General features: G+C 42.5%; 2 protein-coding genes across 2 annotated transcripts; one reads left to right on the forward strand and one right to left on the reverse strand.

Annotated features, from left to right (window-relative positions):
- Positions 1-11627: 11627 nt before the first annotated feature.
- LOC103641568 (probable tRNA N6-adenosine threonylcarbamoyltransferase) lies at positions 11628-13286 on the reverse strand. Its single transcript, XM_020551910.1, has 2 exons — positions 13134-13286; positions 11628-13041 (listed from the first exon to the last, which is right to left on the reverse strand). The coding sequence occupies exons 1-2, from the start codon at positions 13236-13238 to the stop codon at positions 12640-12642; spliced, it is 507 nt and encodes a 168-aa protein (XP_020407499.1). The 5' UTR covers positions 13239-13286; the 3' UTR covers positions 11628-12639.
- Positions 13287-17055: 3769 nt separating this feature from the next.
- LOC103654148 (uncharacterized) lies at positions 17056-17968 on the forward strand. Its single transcript, XM_020551911.2, has 3 exons — positions 17056-17125; positions 17195-17493; positions 17588-17968. Exons 1-3 carry the CDS (start codon positions 17069-17071, stop codon positions 17790-17792), a joined length of 561 nt encoding a protein of 186 aa, XP_020407500.1. The 5' UTR covers positions 17056-17068; the 3' UTR covers positions 17793-17968.
- The last annotated feature ends 961 nt before the right edge of the window (positions 17969-18929 follow it).

Consider the following 18929-nt stretch of genomic DNA (forward strand, 5'->3'; position numbering starts at 1 on the left):
ATCACTAGCATTATCATCACTAGAAGATTCATATTTAGTGGAGGAGTTGGTTTTAACCTTCTTCTTTTTGCCGTCCTTTGCCATGAGGCACTTGTGGCCGACGTTGGGGAAGAGGAGTCCCTTGGTGACGGCGATGTTGGTGGCGTCCTCGTCGTCGGAGGAGTCGCTTGAGCTTTCGTCGGAATCCCATTCCCGACAAACATGGGCATCGCCGCCCTTCTTCTTGTAGTGCCTTTTCTTCTCCTTTCTTCTCCCCTTCTTGTCGTCGCCTCGGTCACTGTCACTAGATATAGGACATTTAGCAATAAAATGACCGGGCTTACCACACTTGTAGCAAACCTTCTTGGAGCGGGATTTGTAGTCCTTCCCCCTCCTTTGCTTGAGGATTTGGCGGAAGCTCTTGATGACGAGCGCCATTTCCTCATTGTCGAGCTTGGAGGCGTCTATTGGTTGTCTACTTGGTGTAGACTCCTCCTTCTTCTCTTCCGTTGCCTTGAATGCAACGGGTTGGGCTTCGGATGAGTCGCCAAGCTCGTTGATTTTCCTCGAGCCTTCTATCATGCACTCAAAACTTACAAAATGCCCGATAACTTCCTCGGGGGTCATTTTAGTATATCTAGGATTACCACGAATCAATTGAACTTGAGTGGGATTTAGAAAAATGAGAGATCTTAAAATAACATTTACCACTTCGTGGTCGTCCCACTTCTTGCTCCCGAGGTTGCGCACTTGGTTTACCAAAGTCTTGAGCCGGTTGTACATGTGTTGTGGCTCCTCCCCTTTGTTAAGCCGGAACCGACCGAGCTCCCCCTCGATCGTTTCCCGCTTGGTGATCTTGGTGAGCTCATCTCCCTCGTGCGCGGTTTTGAGTACATCCCAAACCTCCTTGGCGTTCTTCAACCCTTGTACTTTGTTATATTCCTCTTTACTTAGTGAGGCGAGAAGAATTGTTGTGGCTTGTGAGTTGAAGTGCTCGATTTGGGCTACCTCATCCTCATCATAGTTCTCATCCCCTATAGATGGTACCTGCGCACCAAACTCAACAACATCCCATATGCTTTTGTGGAGCGAGATTAGATGAAATCGCATTAAATCGCTCCACCTAGCGTAATCTTCACCATCAAAAGTTGGTGGTTTGCCTAGTGGGACGGAAAGTAAGGGTGTATGTTTGGAAATGCGAGGGTAGCGTAGGGGAATCTTACTATACTTCTTGCGCTCTTGGCGCTTAGAAGTGACGGAGGGCGCATCGGAGTCGGAGGTCGATGTTGATGAAGTGTCGGTCTCGTAGTAGACCACCTTCCTCATCCTCTTGTGCTTGTCGCCTTTCCGATGCGGCTTGTGGGAAGAAGATTTTTCCTTCTTCTCTTTGTGGTGAGAAGAAGATTTCTTCTCCTTCCCTTTGTTGGAGGAGCTCTTCTTCTTCTCCCTCCTTTTGGTGCGGGACTCTTCCGATGAAGTGCTCCCGTGGCTTGTAGTGGGCTTTTCGCCGGTCTCCATCTCCTTCTTGGCGTGATCTCCCGACATCACTTCGAGCGGTTAGGCTCTAATGAAGCACCGGCCTCTGATACCAATTGATAGTCGCCTAGAGGGGGGGGTGAATAGGGCGAAACTGAAATTTACAAATATAAACACAACTACAAGTCGGGTTAGCGTTAGAAATATAAACGAGTCCGAGAGAGAGGGCGCAAAACAAATCCCAAGCGAATAAGCAAGTGAGACACGGAGATTTGTTTTACCGAGGTTCGGTTCTTGCAAACCTACTCCCCGTTGAGGAGGCCACAAAGGCCGGGTCTCTTTCAACCCTTCCCTCTCTCAAACGGTCCCTCGGACCGAGTGAGCTTCTCTTCTCTAATCAAAGCCGGGAACAACAACTTCCCCGCAAGGGCCACCACACAATTGGTGCCTCTTGCCTTGATTACAATGGAGTTGTGATCTCAAGAACAAGTGAGAAAGAAAAGAAGCAATCCAAGCGCAAGAGCTCAAATGAACACGGCAAATCACTCTCACTAGTCACTAGGGCTTTGTGTGGAATTGGAGAGGATTTGATCTCTTTAGTGTGTCTAGAATTGAATGCTAGAGCTCTTGTAGTAGTTGAGAAGTGGAAAACTTGGATGCAATGAATGGTGGGGTGGTTGGGGTATTTATAGCCCCAACCACCAAACTTGACCGTTGGCTGGAGGTGTCTGCGCGATGGCGCACCGGACAGTCCGGTGCACACCGGACAGTCCGGTGCCCCTGCCACGTCATCACTGCCGTTGGATTCTGACCGTTGGAGCTTCTGACTTGTGGGCCCGCCTGGGTGTCCGGTGCACACCGGACATGCACTGTTTGATGTCCGGTGCACCGGCATGGGCGATTCTGACTTCTGCGCACGCTGTGCGCGCATTAAATGCTCCGCAGGGAGCCGTTGGCGCCGCAGGGAGCCGTTGCTCCGCTGGCACACCGGACAGTCCGGTGCACACCGGACAGTCCGGTGAATTATAGCGGAGCGGCTGCCACGCGAACCCGAGGCTGGCGAGTTCTGGAGGCCGCGCTTCGCTGGCACACCGGACAGTCCGGTGCACACCGGACAGTCCGGTGAATTATAGCGGAGCGGCTGCCACGCGAACCCGAGGCTGGCGAGTTCTGGAGGCCGAGCTTCCTTGGAGCACCGGACATGTCCGGTGCACACCGGACAGTCCGGTGAATTATAGCGCGCCGGCTTCCGAGAAATCCCGAAGGTGAAGAGTTTGAGTCTGAGTCCCCTGGTGCACCGGACAGGTACTGTTCACTGTCCGGTGGCACACCGGACAGTCCGGTGCGCCAGACCAGGGGTGCCTTCGGTTGCCCCTTTGCTCCTTTATTGAATCCAAAACTTGGTCTTTTTATTGGCTGAGTGTGAACCTTTTACACCTGTATAATCTATACACTTGGGCAAACTAGTTAGTCCAAAGATTTGTGTTGGGCAATTCAACCACCAAAATTATTTAGGAACTAGGTGTAAGTCTAATTCCCTTTCAAAACCTATCACGTGTTCTCCCTTTAGAAGCTTGTGAAGGTTCTTCATCCCCACATGTGCTAAGCGGCGATGCCACAGCCAGCCCATGCTAGTCTTAGCTATTAAGCATGCATCTAGACCGGCCTCTTCTTTTGCAAAATCAACTAAATAAAGTTTGCCGTCTAATACACCCTTAAAAGCTAGTGAACCATCACTTCTTCTAAAGACAGACACATCTACATTTGTAAATAGACAGTTATACCCCATATGACATAATTGACTAACAGATAGCAAATTATATCCAAGACTCTCTACTAAAAATACATTAGAGATAGAATGCTCATTAGAAATCGCAATTTTACCTAACCCTTTTACCTTGCCTTGATTCCCATCACCGAATATAATTGAATCTTGGGAATCCTTATTCTTGACGTAGGAGGTGAACATCTTCTTCTCCCCCGTCATATGGTTTGTGCATCCGCTATCAATAATCCAGCTTGAACCCCCGGATGCATAAACCTGCAAGGCAAATTTAGGCTTGGGACTTAGGTACCCAACTCATGTTGGGTCCTATAAGGTTAGCACAAATATTCTTAGGGACCCAAATGCAAGTTTTATCTCCCTTGCATCTTTCCCCTAACTTTCTAGCAACAATTTTCTTATCCTTTCTACAAATAGCAAAGGAAGCATTTAGAGCACAATAAATTTCGGAAGGTTCATTCACTACTTTCCTAGGAGCATTATGAACTACATTTCTCCTAGGCATTTGGTGAACAACATTTCTTCTAAACACATTTCTACCATGCATAACATGAGAACTAGAAGCAGTCATAGCATAAGAGTCATAAGCATGTGAATCAAAAACATCATTACTTCTAAAAGCATTTCTAGAGTATCTCCTATCATAGTACATGAAAGCATGATTCTTCTTAACACTATTAGCCATAGGAGCCTTCCCTTTCTCCTTGGTGGAGATAGGAGTCTTATGGCTTGTTAAGTTCTTGGCTTCTCTCTTGAAGCCAAGACCATCCTTAATTGAGGGGTGTCTACCCACTGTGTAGGCATCCCTTGCAAATTTTATTTTATCAACTTCACTCTTGCTAGCCTTAAGTTGAGCATTAAGACTAGCCACTTCATCATTTAGTTTTGAAATTGAAACTAAGTGTTCACTACAAGCATTAACATCAAAATCCTTACACCTAGTGCAAATTGTAATATTTTCAACATACGAGTTACTTGCTACTTCTAGTTTAGCAGTTAAATCGTTAATTTCACCTTTTAAAGAAGAAATGGTTTCATTACAAGTAGAAAGTTCACAAGAAAGTATTCCATTTCTTTTAACTTCTAGAGCAAGTGAATTTTGTGCACTAACAAATTTATCATGTTCTTCATATAAGAGGTCTTCTTGTTTCTCTAAGGTTCTATCCTTTTCATTTAGGGCATCGATCAACTCATTAATCTTAGCTATCTTAGTTCTATCCAATCCCTTGAATAAACTAGAGTAATCAATTTCATCCTCACTAGATTCATCATCACTAGAAGAATCATAAGTATTAGCATTACGAGTGATTACCTTCTTTTCCCTTGCCATGAGGCAAGTGTGATGCTCATTGGGGAAGAGAGCCGATTTGTTGAAGGCAGTGGCGGCGAGTCCTTCGTCGTCGGAGTCGGACGAAGAGCAATCCGAATCCCACTCCTTTCCAAGGTGTGCTTCGCCTTTGGCCTTCTTGTAAGCCTTCTTGTTCTCTCTCTTCCCATTTTTCCCTTGCTCCTGGTCACTATCATTTTCGGGACAGTTAGCAATAAAATGACCAAGCTTACCGCATTTGAAGCATGATCGCTTTCCCTTGGTCTTGGCCTTGCTTGGCTGTCCCTTTCGACCTTTTAGCGCCGTCTTGAATCTCTTGATGATGAGAGCCATCTCTTCATCATTGAGCCCGGCCGCCTCAACTTGCGCCACCTTGCTAGGTAGCGACTCCTTGCTCCTCGTTGCCTTTAGAGCAATGGGTTGAGGCTCATGGAGTGGACCGTTCAACGCGTCGTCGACGTATCTTGCCTCCTTGATCATCATCCGCCCGCTCACGAATTTTCCAAGTACTTCCTCGGGCGTCATCATCGTGTACCTGGGATTCTCACGAATATTGTTCACGAGATGAGGATCAAGAACGGTAAAGGACCTGAGCATTAGGCGGACGACGTCGTGATCCGTCCAACGTGTGCTTCCGTAGCTCCTTATTTTGTTGATAAGAGTCTTGAGCCGGTTGTAAGTTTGAGTTGGCTCCTCTCCCCTTATCATGGCGAATCGTCCAAGCTCGCCCTCCACCAACTCCATCTTGGTGAGCATGGTGATGTCGTTCCCCTCGTGAGAGATCTTGAGGGTGTCCCATATCTGCTTGGCATTGTCCAAGCCACTCACCTTATTGTACTCTTCCCTGCACAAAGACGCTAAGAGAACAGTAGTAGCTTGTGCATTTCTATGAATTTGTTCATTTATAAGCATAGGGCTATCCGAGCTATCAAATTTCATTCCATTCTCCACAATCTCCCATATGCTTGGATGGAGAGAGAATAAGTGACTACGCATTTTGTGACTCCAAAATCCGTAGTCCTCCCCATCGAAGTGTGGAGGTTTGCCAAGAGGAATGGAAAGCAAATGCGAATTCGAACTATGTTGAATACGAGAATAATCAAATGAAAAGTTCGAATTGACCGTCTTTTTGTAGTCGTTGTCATCATCCTTTTGGGAAGAAGTAGACTCATCACTATCGTCGTAGTAGATGATCTCCTTTATGCGCCTTGTCTTCTTCTTCTTTCCTTCCTTCCGTCTATGCCCCGAGCCGGAGTCGGTAGGCTTGTCGTCCTTCGGCTCGTTGACGAAGGATTCCTTCTCTTTGTCGTTTATCACGATTCCCTTCCCCTTAGGATCCATCTCTTCGGGCGGTAAGTCCCTTTGTGAAGAGAACGGCTCCGATACCAATTGAGAGCATCTAGAGGGGGGGTGAATAGGTGATCCTGTAAAAACTTAACTTATAGCCACAAAAACTTGTTAGAGGTTAGCACAATAATTGCCAAGTGGCTAAAGAGAAGATCTTGCACAATACGACAATCACAGAGAATTCAACACAGAGGAGACACGGTGATTTATCCCGTGGTTCGGCCAAGTACAAAACTTGCCTACTCCACGTTGTGGCGTCCCAACGGACGAGGGTTGCAATCAACCCCTCTCAAGCGGTCCAAAGACCCACTTGAATACCACAGTATTTTGCCTTGCTTATCTTTATCCCACTTGCGAGGAATCTCCACAAATTGGAGTCTCTCGCCCTTACACTTAAGATTCACAAAGAAGCACGGAGTAAGGGAGGGAAGCAACACACACAAATCCACAGCGAAACGCGCACACACACGGCCAAGATTCGAGCTCAAAGACTATCTCACAGTTTCTCACAAGAACAGAGCTCGAATCACTTAGAATCACAAACGGATGCGCAAAGACTGAGTGTGGATGATCAAGAATGCTCAAGAGTTGCTTGGTGTTCTCCTCCATGCGCCTAGGGGTCCCTTTTATAGCCCCAAGGCAGCTAGGAGCCGTTGAGAACAAATCTGGAAGGCCATCTTTGCCTTCTGTCGTCGGGCGCACCGGACAGTCCGGTGCACACCGGACAGTGTCCGGTGCCCGATTCCTTTCCTTAAATGGCGAAGCCGACCGTTGCAGATGCGGGAGCCGTTGGCGCACCGGACATGTCCGGTGCACACCGGACAGTCCGGTGCCCCCTTCCGACCGTTGGCTCGGCCACGTGTCCTGCGCTGATCGCGCGGCCGACCGTTGGTCCTGGCCGACCGTTGGCTCACCGGACAGTCCGGTGCACACCGGACAGTCCGGTGAATTTTAGCCGTACGCCGTCAGCAAATTCCCGAGAGCGGCCTCTTCGGCCGAGATAGCCTGGCGCACCGGACACTGTCCGGTGCACCACCGGACAGTCCGGTGCCCCAGACCGAAACAGCCTGTTGGCTGTACACAGCCAACTTTCTTCTCTTCTTCTTCTTCCTGTTTCTAATACTTAGACAAGTATATTAGTACACAAAACCAATGTACTAAAACTTAGAAACATACCTTTGCTCTAGATTTGCACTTTGTTCATCCATGGGTATTGATTCACATTTAAGCACTTGTGTTGACACTCAATCACCAAAATACTTAGAAATGGCCCAAGGGCACATTTCCCTTTCAAATGGACAGATTGATCTAGCTCCATTCGAGACACCGTCCCAGCTTAGGAGGTTGTGGGAGTGTGCAGATGCTGATGCGAGGCACTTCCGTGATAACATTCGATTTTTTAACGGCCATTTCTCATTCACTTCTCTGTATTGTTGCCTTGATAGTATGACTACAAACATGGATTGTGGTATCTACACGTTCCGTGCACATGGCATGATGTACCACAACTTAAGGTCGTTCAGTAGGGAAGTTGGGGCGGAACATAAACACCTTGAACTTTACTTCTATGATGATGATCCCAGTCTCGAGCATAGATATCGTAAATGTCGTCAAGAGCAACTTGAGAAAGACAAGGCGGTTATTAAACAGTTGGTTGACATACTTAAGGGAAACCCATACTCTGAGCACCTTAGGAGTATGGGGCACGTTGATAACATTGAAGACTACCATATCGCCTTGAACCTTGACCAAACATTGAACCAGAAGTTATATAATGTACCCATCACTTCGGAGGTCGCTGCAGTTTGGATTGAGGGGAGTGAACGTCGAGGTCAATTCAGTAATAGTGTTATGCTGCATGGGAAGGATAGGTCAAGCCACGGCATTCGTTCATATCATGGATGCTATGATGCACTATCATATCCGTTGTTCTTCCCTAAAGGTGAACTTGGATGGCATGCCAATATTCCTAAGTCCAATGTTTCCATGGACGAAGTAGACGCGTACCGCGATCAACATAGGAGAAGTGATGCAAACAATGATGATACAGGTTAGTTATTTCTTTGTGATTCTTATATAATCCTTTGTTAAATATGTTTTTAGCAACACTAATTAATAAACCTTGCGGTTGCAGAACGACCTAGCCATCTATGCGTGTCTGTACGTGACTATTACTGCTACAGATTCCAAATTCGTCCAAGTATATTCAATCCAATACTTCATGGGAAGCGGCTTTTCCAACAGTTTGCGGTTGACACCTACATCAAGATTGAGAGCTCTCGTTTGGATTTCATACGTAAAAATCAAGACAGATTAAGGGCGGATCTATACAAGGGTTTGGTAGATAGCTTGCATGAAGGCGAGAACAGAGCAGACAAAATTGGAAAGCGAACCGTGCTGTCTACATCATTTATCGGTGGTCCTCGTGACATGAGACGCCGATATATGGATGCTATGGCCCTTGTGCGGAAGTTTGGGAAGCCAGACATATTCCTCACTATGACGTGCAACCCCAATTGGGATGAAATAACGAGAGAGCTTCTCCCTATGCAGTCACCACAGGATCGTCCGGACCTTGTTGTTCGCATATTCCGTGCAAAACTAGAGGAATTGAAGAAGAGATTGACTAAGCATGATATTCTTGGAAAAATCCGGGCTTATGTCTATGTCGTGGAGTTCCAGAAGCGAGGTTTGCCTCATGTCCATTTCCTACTCATCATGCAGAGAAAGTACAAGCTAACTTGCCCCGATCAGTATGATCTCCTTATCTCCGCTGAGATCCCTGACAAGAAGAAGTACCCTGAACTATACAAGATGGTTATCAAGCATATGATGCATGGACCGTGCGGATTGCTAAATCCTAAATGTCCATGCACTAAGGGTCGTGCTTCATGCAAAAACCATTATCCTAGAGCTTTTAGCAATGCAACGTCTCAAGGAAAGGATTCATATCCTATTTATAGGCGTCGTGATGATGGGCGTAAGGAAACGGTTCGAGGTTGTGAATTGGACAACAGATGGGTCGTCCCTTATAACCCTTACCTCCTCCAGCTCTTCAACTGTCACATCAATGTTGAGGCGTGTGGGAGCATCAAGGCTGTCAAATACTTGTTCAAATACATATACAAAGGCCACGATCGTGCGTCTGTGGTTGTGACAGATGCAAACAAGGCTGATGGTGACGTTGATGAGATCAAGCAGTATAGAGATGCTAGGTGGGTGACCCCTCCAGAAGCCCTTTGGAGGATATTCAGCTTTGATCTAAGTCAAAACTCTCCACCAGTGATGCAACTGCAGCTCCATCTTGAAAACATGCATATGGTGTCATTTCACGAGCGTGCTAAAGTAAATCATGTTGTCCAACGTCCAGGTGTCGATAGGTCAATGCTTACGGCATATTTTGAGGCAAATAGGCTACACGAGGAGGCTCGGGGCATCCTTTACCGTGATTTTCCTGAGTGGTACACTTTGCAACAAGGCAAAGTGTGGCAAAGGAGGAAACGAAACACGGGTGGACAGGTTGGTAGAATAGTCTCTGCTTATCCAGCTGAGGGGGAGCGCTTTTATCTTCGACTTCTCTTAAACCATGTGACGGGTGCTACCTCCTATGCGGATCTAAGGACAGTAGATGGTGACACACTACCATCTTTTCGTGAGGCAGCACAAAGGAGGGGACTGCTTGAAGCAGACGACACAATAGATGAGTGTCTCAATGAAGCCGCTATTTACCAAATGTCGTCAGCACTACGAAGGTTATTTGCAACAATACTGGTATACTGCGAGCCGAACGATGTGGCAGAATTATGGCAGAGACACCTTGATTCAATGTCAGAGGACTATCACCGTAGTACTCAAAGCAAAACCCATGTGCAACAGATGGTCTTGATTGACATTAGAAACATTTTGCAGTCAATGGGTAAAGACATTCCCTCTCCCTGCTATCATCGACAAATATGACGATTCACATGGTACTGATAGAGAGATTTACGAGGAGGAAAGTATCGAGCCGACAGCAGAAGACGTTGCTATGAAAGAAACCCTAAATGAGGAGCAGAGGTCTGCCTATGATAAGATCCTATCTGTCGTTGACACCAATAACGGTGGAGTGTTCTTTGTGGATGGGCCTGGTGGGACTGGCAAGACCTATCTGTATAAGGCACTGCTTGCGGCACTACGCAGTCAGGACAAGATTGCAGTTGCAACAGCTACATCTGGTGTTGCGGCTTCCATATTGCCTGGGGGGAGGACTGCCCATTCACGCTTCAAGATACCACTTACTATTGATGATGGTGCTGTATGTAGCTTCACGAAACAAAGTGGGACAACAAAGTTGCTACAAAAAGCACCGCTCATTATCTGGGATGAGGCATCGATGACTAAGAGACAAGCAATTGAGGCGCTAGACAATAGCATGCGTGATATAATGGGACGGCCTGAGCTGCCCTTTGGTGGGAGAACTGTTGTGTTCGGGGGTGATTTCAGACAAGTACTCCCTGTTGTACGCAAGGGGTCAAGGGCTCAGATAGTTGCTGCCTCTCTACGTAGTTCTTACCTCTGGGAATCCATGTGCCACCTAAAGCTTGTTCAAAACATGAGGGCACAGAGCGACCCATGGTTTGCAGAATATTTGTTGCGCGTCGGTGGTGGAACTGAGGAAGCGAACAACGATGGTGATGTTCGTCTTCCAGATGAGGTATGTGTGCCATATACTGGTAATGATCGCGACCTTGATAGACTGATAGATGACATTTACCCCAATCTAAATGAAAACATGTCTAACACAAGCTACATCACTTCAAGAGCAATATTGTCTACACGGAATGACTGGGTGGATATGATAAATATGAGGATGATCGATCGTTTCCAAGGGGAGCAGATGATGTACCATAGTTTTGACACCGCGGTGGATGATCCTAATAACTATTACCCATCAGAGTTTCTAAACACGCTGACTCCTAATGGACTACCCCCGCACGTTCTGAAGCTCAAAGTTGGATGCCCAATCATGTTGCTTAGGAATATAGACCCTGCTAATGGACTTTGCAATGGCACGAGGTTGGTGGTTCGTGGTTTCCAAAAAAACAGTATTGATGCTGAAATTGTCCTTGGCCAACATGCTGGAATGCGAATGTTCTTGCCTCGTATACCCCTGTGCCCCTCTGATGATGAGATGTTCCCTTTCCAGTTTAAAAGGAAGCAGTTTCCGATAAGACTAAGTTTTGCCATGACAGTTAACAAGGCCCAGGGCCAGACGATTCCTAATGTTGGTGTGTACTTGCCGAAACCAGTGTTCTCTCATGGTCAACTTTATGTTGCTCTATCAAGGGCCACCGCTCGATCAAAAGTGAAGATACTTGCCATTCCAGTCCACGATGAGAAGAAGAAGAAGGGGGTTGAAAGGAACTCAGTGATAAATGGCGCAACATACACAAAGAATATCGTTTATAAGGAGGTCCTTACGCCGTAACTGACATTGATGAATGAATGGCAATTAACAACTTGTAATGCATTTAATTATTTTGGTTTTTAGGTGAAGATGTATTTTTGCCTTTTATTTCTCTATTTTGGCTCCTTTTTAGCTTCCTATTGTTTAGTGGTCATTTGGTTGATACAACAAAGAAAGCAGATGAGCATTGAATAGATGTTATTGAATAGACACATTTGAATTTGAAAATGCACATTTGAATTTGAAATGATCTGACAAGCAAGTTGTGATTTCCATCTATCTTAATGATCACCTAAATAACATATTATAAAACTCAGACTGAATTACATCTTCCTTTTCTCCCCAGTTTCCAGGTGTAACCTTGAGCTATTGTTACGGTCGGGAACATTTATAGGCGCTCGTAACAGGGGTTAATTAGGCAAAAGGAGGGGTATTTGGGATCAATCAGGAAGGTCTGGTTCAGCAATAAACAATCAATTACAGCCAATCCCATTTTCACCTCCTTTCTAATCATGCTGTTGCTAGCAGGATCAAAACCTTTTTCTGTAAGCATATGTGTAGCCTTTGAGGATCTGTTGCTGAGCATAGCCTCATATGTCATGAACATTAAGAACTCAAGAAACATGCATCTTCCTATGTCCTCGTTGTTAGCCTAGGGGTCATCCTCCATTTCCCTTCGTGCCCAGTCAATTATATTTCTTGTAGCACCATAAAAAACAAAAGAATCTTCTCTGAGCTTCTCAGCCCACATGAGGGCTCTATTCCCAAATCCTTGCTTGCAGAAATGAGAAAGGAAAACGTTGAGTGTGATAGTGTTTGGCTTAAAAGCCATTTTAATAAGCCTGCCAGTAAGTATCATAGCTCGATCAAGAACATCAATGCAAATGCCATCCATTAATGTGTTGTACGTAACAGACATAGTGTACACCTAAGTACATAGGTTCCTGTTTGGAACCCCTAGAGATATTAGTTAGCTAGCTAACAAATTGTTAGCTGGGTTGAGTCAGCTAATGAACTAATTGTTAGCTGTGAGTTAGCTAACAAATAATTGGGATATTAGTTGTGGGTGTTTGAAACCTATACAACTAATTTTAGCAGTATTAGCTCTAGAGGTTCCAAACAGGGTCATAGCAAACACTATGCATCTAGAAAAGCAAAATGTCTTAGAGTTTGGAATAGAGGGAGAGTAATTGGTAGCGATTGTCTCCAGCAATCCAAATTGCATTAGCTATCATGCAAAAACATTAGCAGCAAGACAAAATTGTAAAGGCCAATTATACCTCAGTAATCTATAACGATTGGTGTCGCCATGGAGGCTTCATCTATAGAAACTTCAGCAATTGCATCTGAATGGGTGTTATTTAGCACCGGCATCTCCTTCTCTCTCCAAATTGCATGAACTTCATCAGTTCGGAATCTTTGTGTAAATGTCGACTCCTCAAGGGGAGTGGTCATGCCATGTGCATATGCCAGTAAACCAGTATATGCAATCATTGCCCCATTGTCTATACAATAGCGGTCATCAGTTGCAAACAGCCTACCCCCTCTTTCTGAGCACATAATCTTCATCATCTCCTGTAAACGTTCGTTGCAACCGACGCCACCAACAATAAGAACGTCCTTTGAATCACAGTGTGCCATGGCACGTTCAGTAATTTCGACAAGCATGTCAAAGATAGTTTCCTGAGAAATTAGGACTTTCATCAGTGTCACTGTCAAGAAAGCATAATCAATTATTATCCACAAGGGGGAAAAGTTTAAGAGCATGCAAGTACCTGCAATGAGTAGCATAGGTCCGCAGGTGTGCACTCATTATTTTTAAGCTTTTCAATCGCCGCAGCTTCAATAAAGCTCAATATGCCACTAAATGACACATCCATACCCTTCACAACATAAGGGACATCAATGAATTGTTCTCCCTTCTTTGCAAGCTGGACAAGGAAAATAAATATGGTAAATTAAGAAACCAAACTCAAGGATGAGAAAAGAATGCGCCATATTGTACAAAAACATAAATCTGTTCAAGCTTCAAAGTGAAAATGTCTTCAAAAACAAAACAAAAATGAAAGAAAAATGCTAATGGTGACAGCTAATACAATGATGAAGGTAGAATGGTAGATAACAATACCATGTGGAACTACTTCAGAAGTAGTCTCTTGAAAGATTCACACAGACATAATCTATAGTGTCAACAATGTTAATAATAGTATCGAAGTTCAATCTTAACATAGGCCAATCAAATGGGGACTTCCTGGGATTATCCTATAAGCTCAAGCCCTATGTATCCAGGGATAAAATGTGAAGGCTTCCAGGGCTCAAAAGCTTATTGTCCATCCATCTACACGACCACTCAAATAATTTAGCACATACAGCCAACCAAACACCATTCAACACATGCAGCCCTACTTCAGACAGTCAGCTAAATTTAGTCTCAATTTATTCGAATAAAGGTTTGAGAAAAAGGAACATATATAGAATGAAGCTAATTATGACCCCATACTGGTCAAAGTGCTTAAACGACCAAACAACCCATTGGATACATTTGACCTGGCCGTGATACAATAAATGTTCATCAGCTGTATGTAAAAAGATAAGTTCTGTTGGCTGATTGTATGAGTTGGCAAAATAAGAGTAAGATAGTGTTTGGCTACCTACATGTGTTAGTTTAAAAGAAAACAAGGAAACATAAGTGATTGCATAGACTGAATAAATCTATGGTGAACTTCATTATGCAAGTAATGCCACTCTGCCTCATATTCTGCTCTAACTTAAAGGCTTCAGTCATATTGCCTGCCTTACAAAGTGTAGATATGATGGAGTTGTAAGTAATATTGTTTGGTACAATTCCTCTGCTCGTCATCTCAGCAAATGCCTGATAAGCCTCATTCACGTAATCTAATCGGCTTAGGCCATTAATATATGCTGAGAAGGCAATAAAATCAGTCTGCAAACCAATTTTGCCCATATCATCCCAGCATTTCAGTGCGCCAACTGCATTACCGTCTCTGAAGTATGCATCCAAGCTGATAGTAAATGATGTACTTAGACAATATCCTTTGCTAACCATGTGCTCTAAAAGAAGCTGTGCCTCATCAAGTCTTACTTGATTGCAGAGTCCCATTATCAAGTAATTAAAAGTAGACGAGGATGGTGCCAGTCCTAACTTGTTCATAATTCTATACAGTTCAGAAGCTTCTTCGTGGAGTCCCTCCTTACTATAAGCAGCGATCAATGCATTAAATCCAGTAACACGCAATGGAACACCCTGCTCAATAGCACCAAGCAGAAGCTCCCAGGCATCATCCAATTGATGATCCCAACAAAGCCTACAGACCAACATATCCAACTCATCAGCCGACATATGTGAACTAAACATGTCATGGTCATGCACTAACTGGGCAGCATACCCGAACTTGTGAGCTCTAGCAGCAATAATGTTGAAGGTGCAGGAGTCTGGCACTAATCCCCTCGCTTGCATCTCCCTATAGGCTGCACTCGCCTGATCCATCTGTCCACTCTTTGCATATCCATCAATCAAAACATTGAACGTGATTGTATTTACTTGGATCCCCACCTGGGCCATTTGATCGAACAGCCTCCTTGCTTCTGGCATCCTCCCCTCATAGCATTTTTATAAGGAGCAATGTTGTATCTTTGCAATAATGCCATGATATACATCCTATAAGATCAATGGCATCGGGTATACTTAATCAAAATAGGATGGTGACAGGCCTGTGTCCCTTTCCTCTGTAAGTTTATACAAGTTCACTTGTCACATCTATAAGATCAATGGCATCGGGTATACTTAATCAAAATAGGATGGTGGCAGGCCTGTGTCCCTTTCCTCCGTAAGTTTATACAAGTTCACTTGTCACATCTATTTGACGATGTACTTTATATACTTAAAATACTTTTGTCAATAAAATTATGTTTGACACTTTTAATCTGATGGGTAGTTGGTACAGACCAAATCACAATGGATATAGTGGTGGAGAAAGGAAATGTCGATGTTGGCAATACTGCTGAACCATCGTATGAGGTTGTGGCTAGAAGTGGTTGTTCAGCACAATTGTCAACTAATGACACCGATGAACATGAATTGGGTAAGTGCTATTATCAATTACAAAAAACTAAGGTCTGCATAATAAATATTTGTTTGACACTTAATTCTTCTCTTGTGCGCCATATATATAGAGAGCGAGGATAGTAAGGTCAGTGTTGGTAATGCTGCAAAACAATCACACGATGTTGTGGGAGTAGGCATTGACTGTATTTTCAATCATGTAAAAGTGTCAACTGAAGCCGATCTTGGGCCACAACCGGGTAGGCTCTCTTATCTACACTCCTAAATGTAAATATTGTCTTATGAGTACTCCTAAAAATGCTTTTGTCAAGAGACTTATGTTTCATTCACTCCTCATACAGATGTGATACACCTGACATCTTTGGATGTTCCAAATGAATCAAGTCAAATAAGTTCTGATGCGGATATGGTAAAGCAGAACCAACAAGATGCTTTGGACACACTTATTAGAATATCACAACATAAGAAACCAAAGAAATTGAATGTAGCTCGAGTTGTCTCTGAAGGTAATTTTTTTGTTCTTGCCTTATTGCATCTTATTGGTTTTCGCATATATCATTTGCTTATTAAGTATAATATTTTTCATTGTATAGATTATAAGTGCACCCCAGAAGATGTTCAGCTTATTGAATACATTAAAACATTACCGGGGAAACAAGTTGTGGTGAACATCGACAGCGCATGGTTAAATAGAAATGATATGGAATGTCTTTTTCATGGTGACATGCAATTGTCTGACAAAGTAAGTACATTTGTATGTCCATATTATATACAGTAATAAAGTATATATATTTATAATTATCATATTATACAGTATGGTATACATATTTAAAGCTAGCATGTATATTTGATATGTTAATTGTATTCTTTTGGTGTACAGGCCCTCAATGCATATATACACTGTATTAGGGGTGAAGAGCATTTACTTCATAGAGAAGGTGGAAAGGTCTTCTTGGAGAACACATTCATTTCCAGTCTGCTTAAGCGTGATGGCGACCCTAAGGTGCTCTTAAATTGTAAGGAAGACACAATTGAACAAAGGGTGGACAACTATTTACAGTCTGACATGGTTGACCTAAAACTCATCTCATTTTTAATATATGTAATATGTAATATATTGGTGCATAATACTTACAAATTAATGTTAATGTATGTTCTATGAAGGTGTTCCTTCCAATGAATATAGAAGATTTTCACTGGTACCTGGCAGTTCTGAATGCAAAAAAAAGTGAGGTACATGTACTCGATTCTATGGGACAACAAATAACGGATCGCCGAGACCTTTATACTACAGTGAGTAATCATTTCTTTTATATTATGATTATTTCATCATTACATTATTTGTTATCTATAAATCTTGATATGTTTTATATATACACATAGTTAAAAGGTCTAGAAAGACAGATTAAACTTGCAGCAAAACATAAAGAGCTTTACCAAGGCAAGTGGTCGAACCTTGATGTTGCATCATGGCCAGTTATAGAGAAGATCACAACACAAATGCAAACCGATGAGTAAAATTCATGTGACCACAACTCTACAAAATTGGTTTTATTTATTTTCATATATACATAGAAACTCACCTGATCTGTTAAATTTCATATTAGGGTATCTTGCGGGCTATGGATGATAAACTATATGGAATACTGGACAGGATCCTCCCTATCTGATAACGTAACTCAGGTAGAGGACGTATATTTATTTATAGGAACAATGTTTCTTTTGTTTTAATTTATATTTATATACTTGCAGGATGATATAACAATGTTTAGGTTTAAGCTACCTGCAATATTATGGGACTCGAGATTAAACACAAAGAAAGGACATCAAAATCTTGACCACAATGTGGATGAAGATGGAGAGAGTTCAAGTGATGTTCAAATAATCGATACTCCATGTGAGTTATCTAAATCGTCAAATACATCACATCAGATTGAACCATATATATCTCCATATGTTCTGCCTGCTAAAGTAACATCAACAAACACGCAAGAACTGATGTTTGTATTATGCACATATATCATGGGGATAGACAACGACAAATATTTAAAGTAAGTTAATTCTCATTTAATATAGTATATGCATGGTAAATATTCAACACATATGTACTTGATTTAACTATAAAAACAATTGTTCATTTAATAGGAAACATTGGATTCAGAGCACTAAACCTTATCCAATTTCTTTAAGTCTTCAAAAACTTAAAGATATATTGGATGTAAATAAGCCGATGGATACAGATTGTTTTAACATGGCTGTTCGGATGATCGCATGCAATGATTCCTTGTTCTTGTTGGAAGACAAATACCACTACATGGATCTACAGTTCTGTGTAAGTTCAAGTAATTAGTCTTTATTCATATAAGTGTGTTCATTATATAATTATTTTACTAACAAAAAGTAGTCCATAACTAAATTTGGTCGAGACCCTCGCCTTCGTGCAAAGCCAGATATCAACATGTTGGCAAAATTATTAGAATGTTGGCCTGACATGGAGTACGATGTTTCAGATTGCAAACAAGTAAGCTATACTCTTCATCATTTTTGTAATCTTGTTTTTTCTCTTACTTGAACTATTTTTTTAACTTGCAGATTCTATTGCTCTTTTCTTTCTTGGGTCACTTCACCTTATATGTACTTAACATGGACACTAGAAGCATCTATATAATGGACTCCATGCCTATACCATCATGGTTTAAGGGTGATCATCCTAGCATGCATTATATTCATAATATACATTATATTGCCAATAATATGAATGCTGCCATGGAATTGGCCAATCCTACATGGAAAGACGATATTTATATGTGGCGTCGTATAGTACCAACATGGGTTCCAAGAACATTAAACTGGTATTTGTTTTAACCCGAACAACTTATTAATTTTGTCTACATATATGTAACAACGTGTTATTTTAATTTGTAGGGATTTATCTGGCTTTTTTGTTATCAACTTTATGCACGATTGGAATGGTATAAGGTTACCCTGCATTTGCACTGTGAGTACCCTATTTGTTCTAATACTTTGTCAATATTGTTCTTCTATAATAGATTATTAATCGTGTTCTATGATATGTAATAATGAATGTGCAGAATGGGAATGACCTGAGGACCAAATTCTTAGTAGAATTATTGAAGTACAAGGACAATGAATCCAAAGACAATATTCCAGAAGAAATACAAGAAATTATTAGGCACATCAGATAGATATGATTTTATTTGTAATGATACTCAACTTATTATCCTAATTAATTTTATTGCCTTTTAGGTTCGTAGTATCGTTAGGAACATTTGCCAACATATATTTTAGTTATATGTTGCAAATATGAAGGCAGTTCAAATTTCTGTACTTTCAAAGATGCATTGGTGTTTTAGAAGCTTCAGCTTATCCTACTGTAGTATTGTGCTTAAAAGACTCCTATGGGTTTCCATCTTTTTATTGGAAACGAAGTACCATACTATTGTACTGTACAGTGACTTACAGGTAT

The sequence above is a fragment of the Zea mays genome, chromosome 4 (assembly GCF_902167145.1).
Source record: "Zea mays cultivar B73 chromosome 4, Zm-B73-REFERENCE-NAM-5.0, whole genome shotgun sequence".
NCBI lineage: Eukaryota > Viridiplantae > Streptophyta > Magnoliopsida > Poales > Poaceae > Zea > Zea mays.

Coding starts and splice junctions, on each gene's coding strand:
- LOC103641568 (XM_020551910.1), bottom strand. CDS start 13,238: ATGGATGTGTCATTTAGTGGCATATTGAGCTTTATTGAAGCTGCGGCG. Junction 13,042..13,133: donor ACCTATGCTACTCATTGCAG/GTACTTGCATGC, acceptor CTAATTTCTCAG/GAAACTATCTTTGACATGCT.
- LOC103654148 (XM_020551911.2), top strand. CDS start 17,069: ATGATAAACTATATGGAATACTGGACAGGATCCTCCCTATCTGATAAC. Junction 17,126..17,194: donor TATCTGATAACGTAACTCAG/GTAGAGGACGTA, acceptor ATATACTTGCAG/GATGATATAACAATGTTTAG. Junction 17,494..17,587: donor GACAACGACAAATATTTAAA/GTAAGTTAATTC, acceptor TTCATTTAATAG/GAAACATTGGATTCAGAGCA.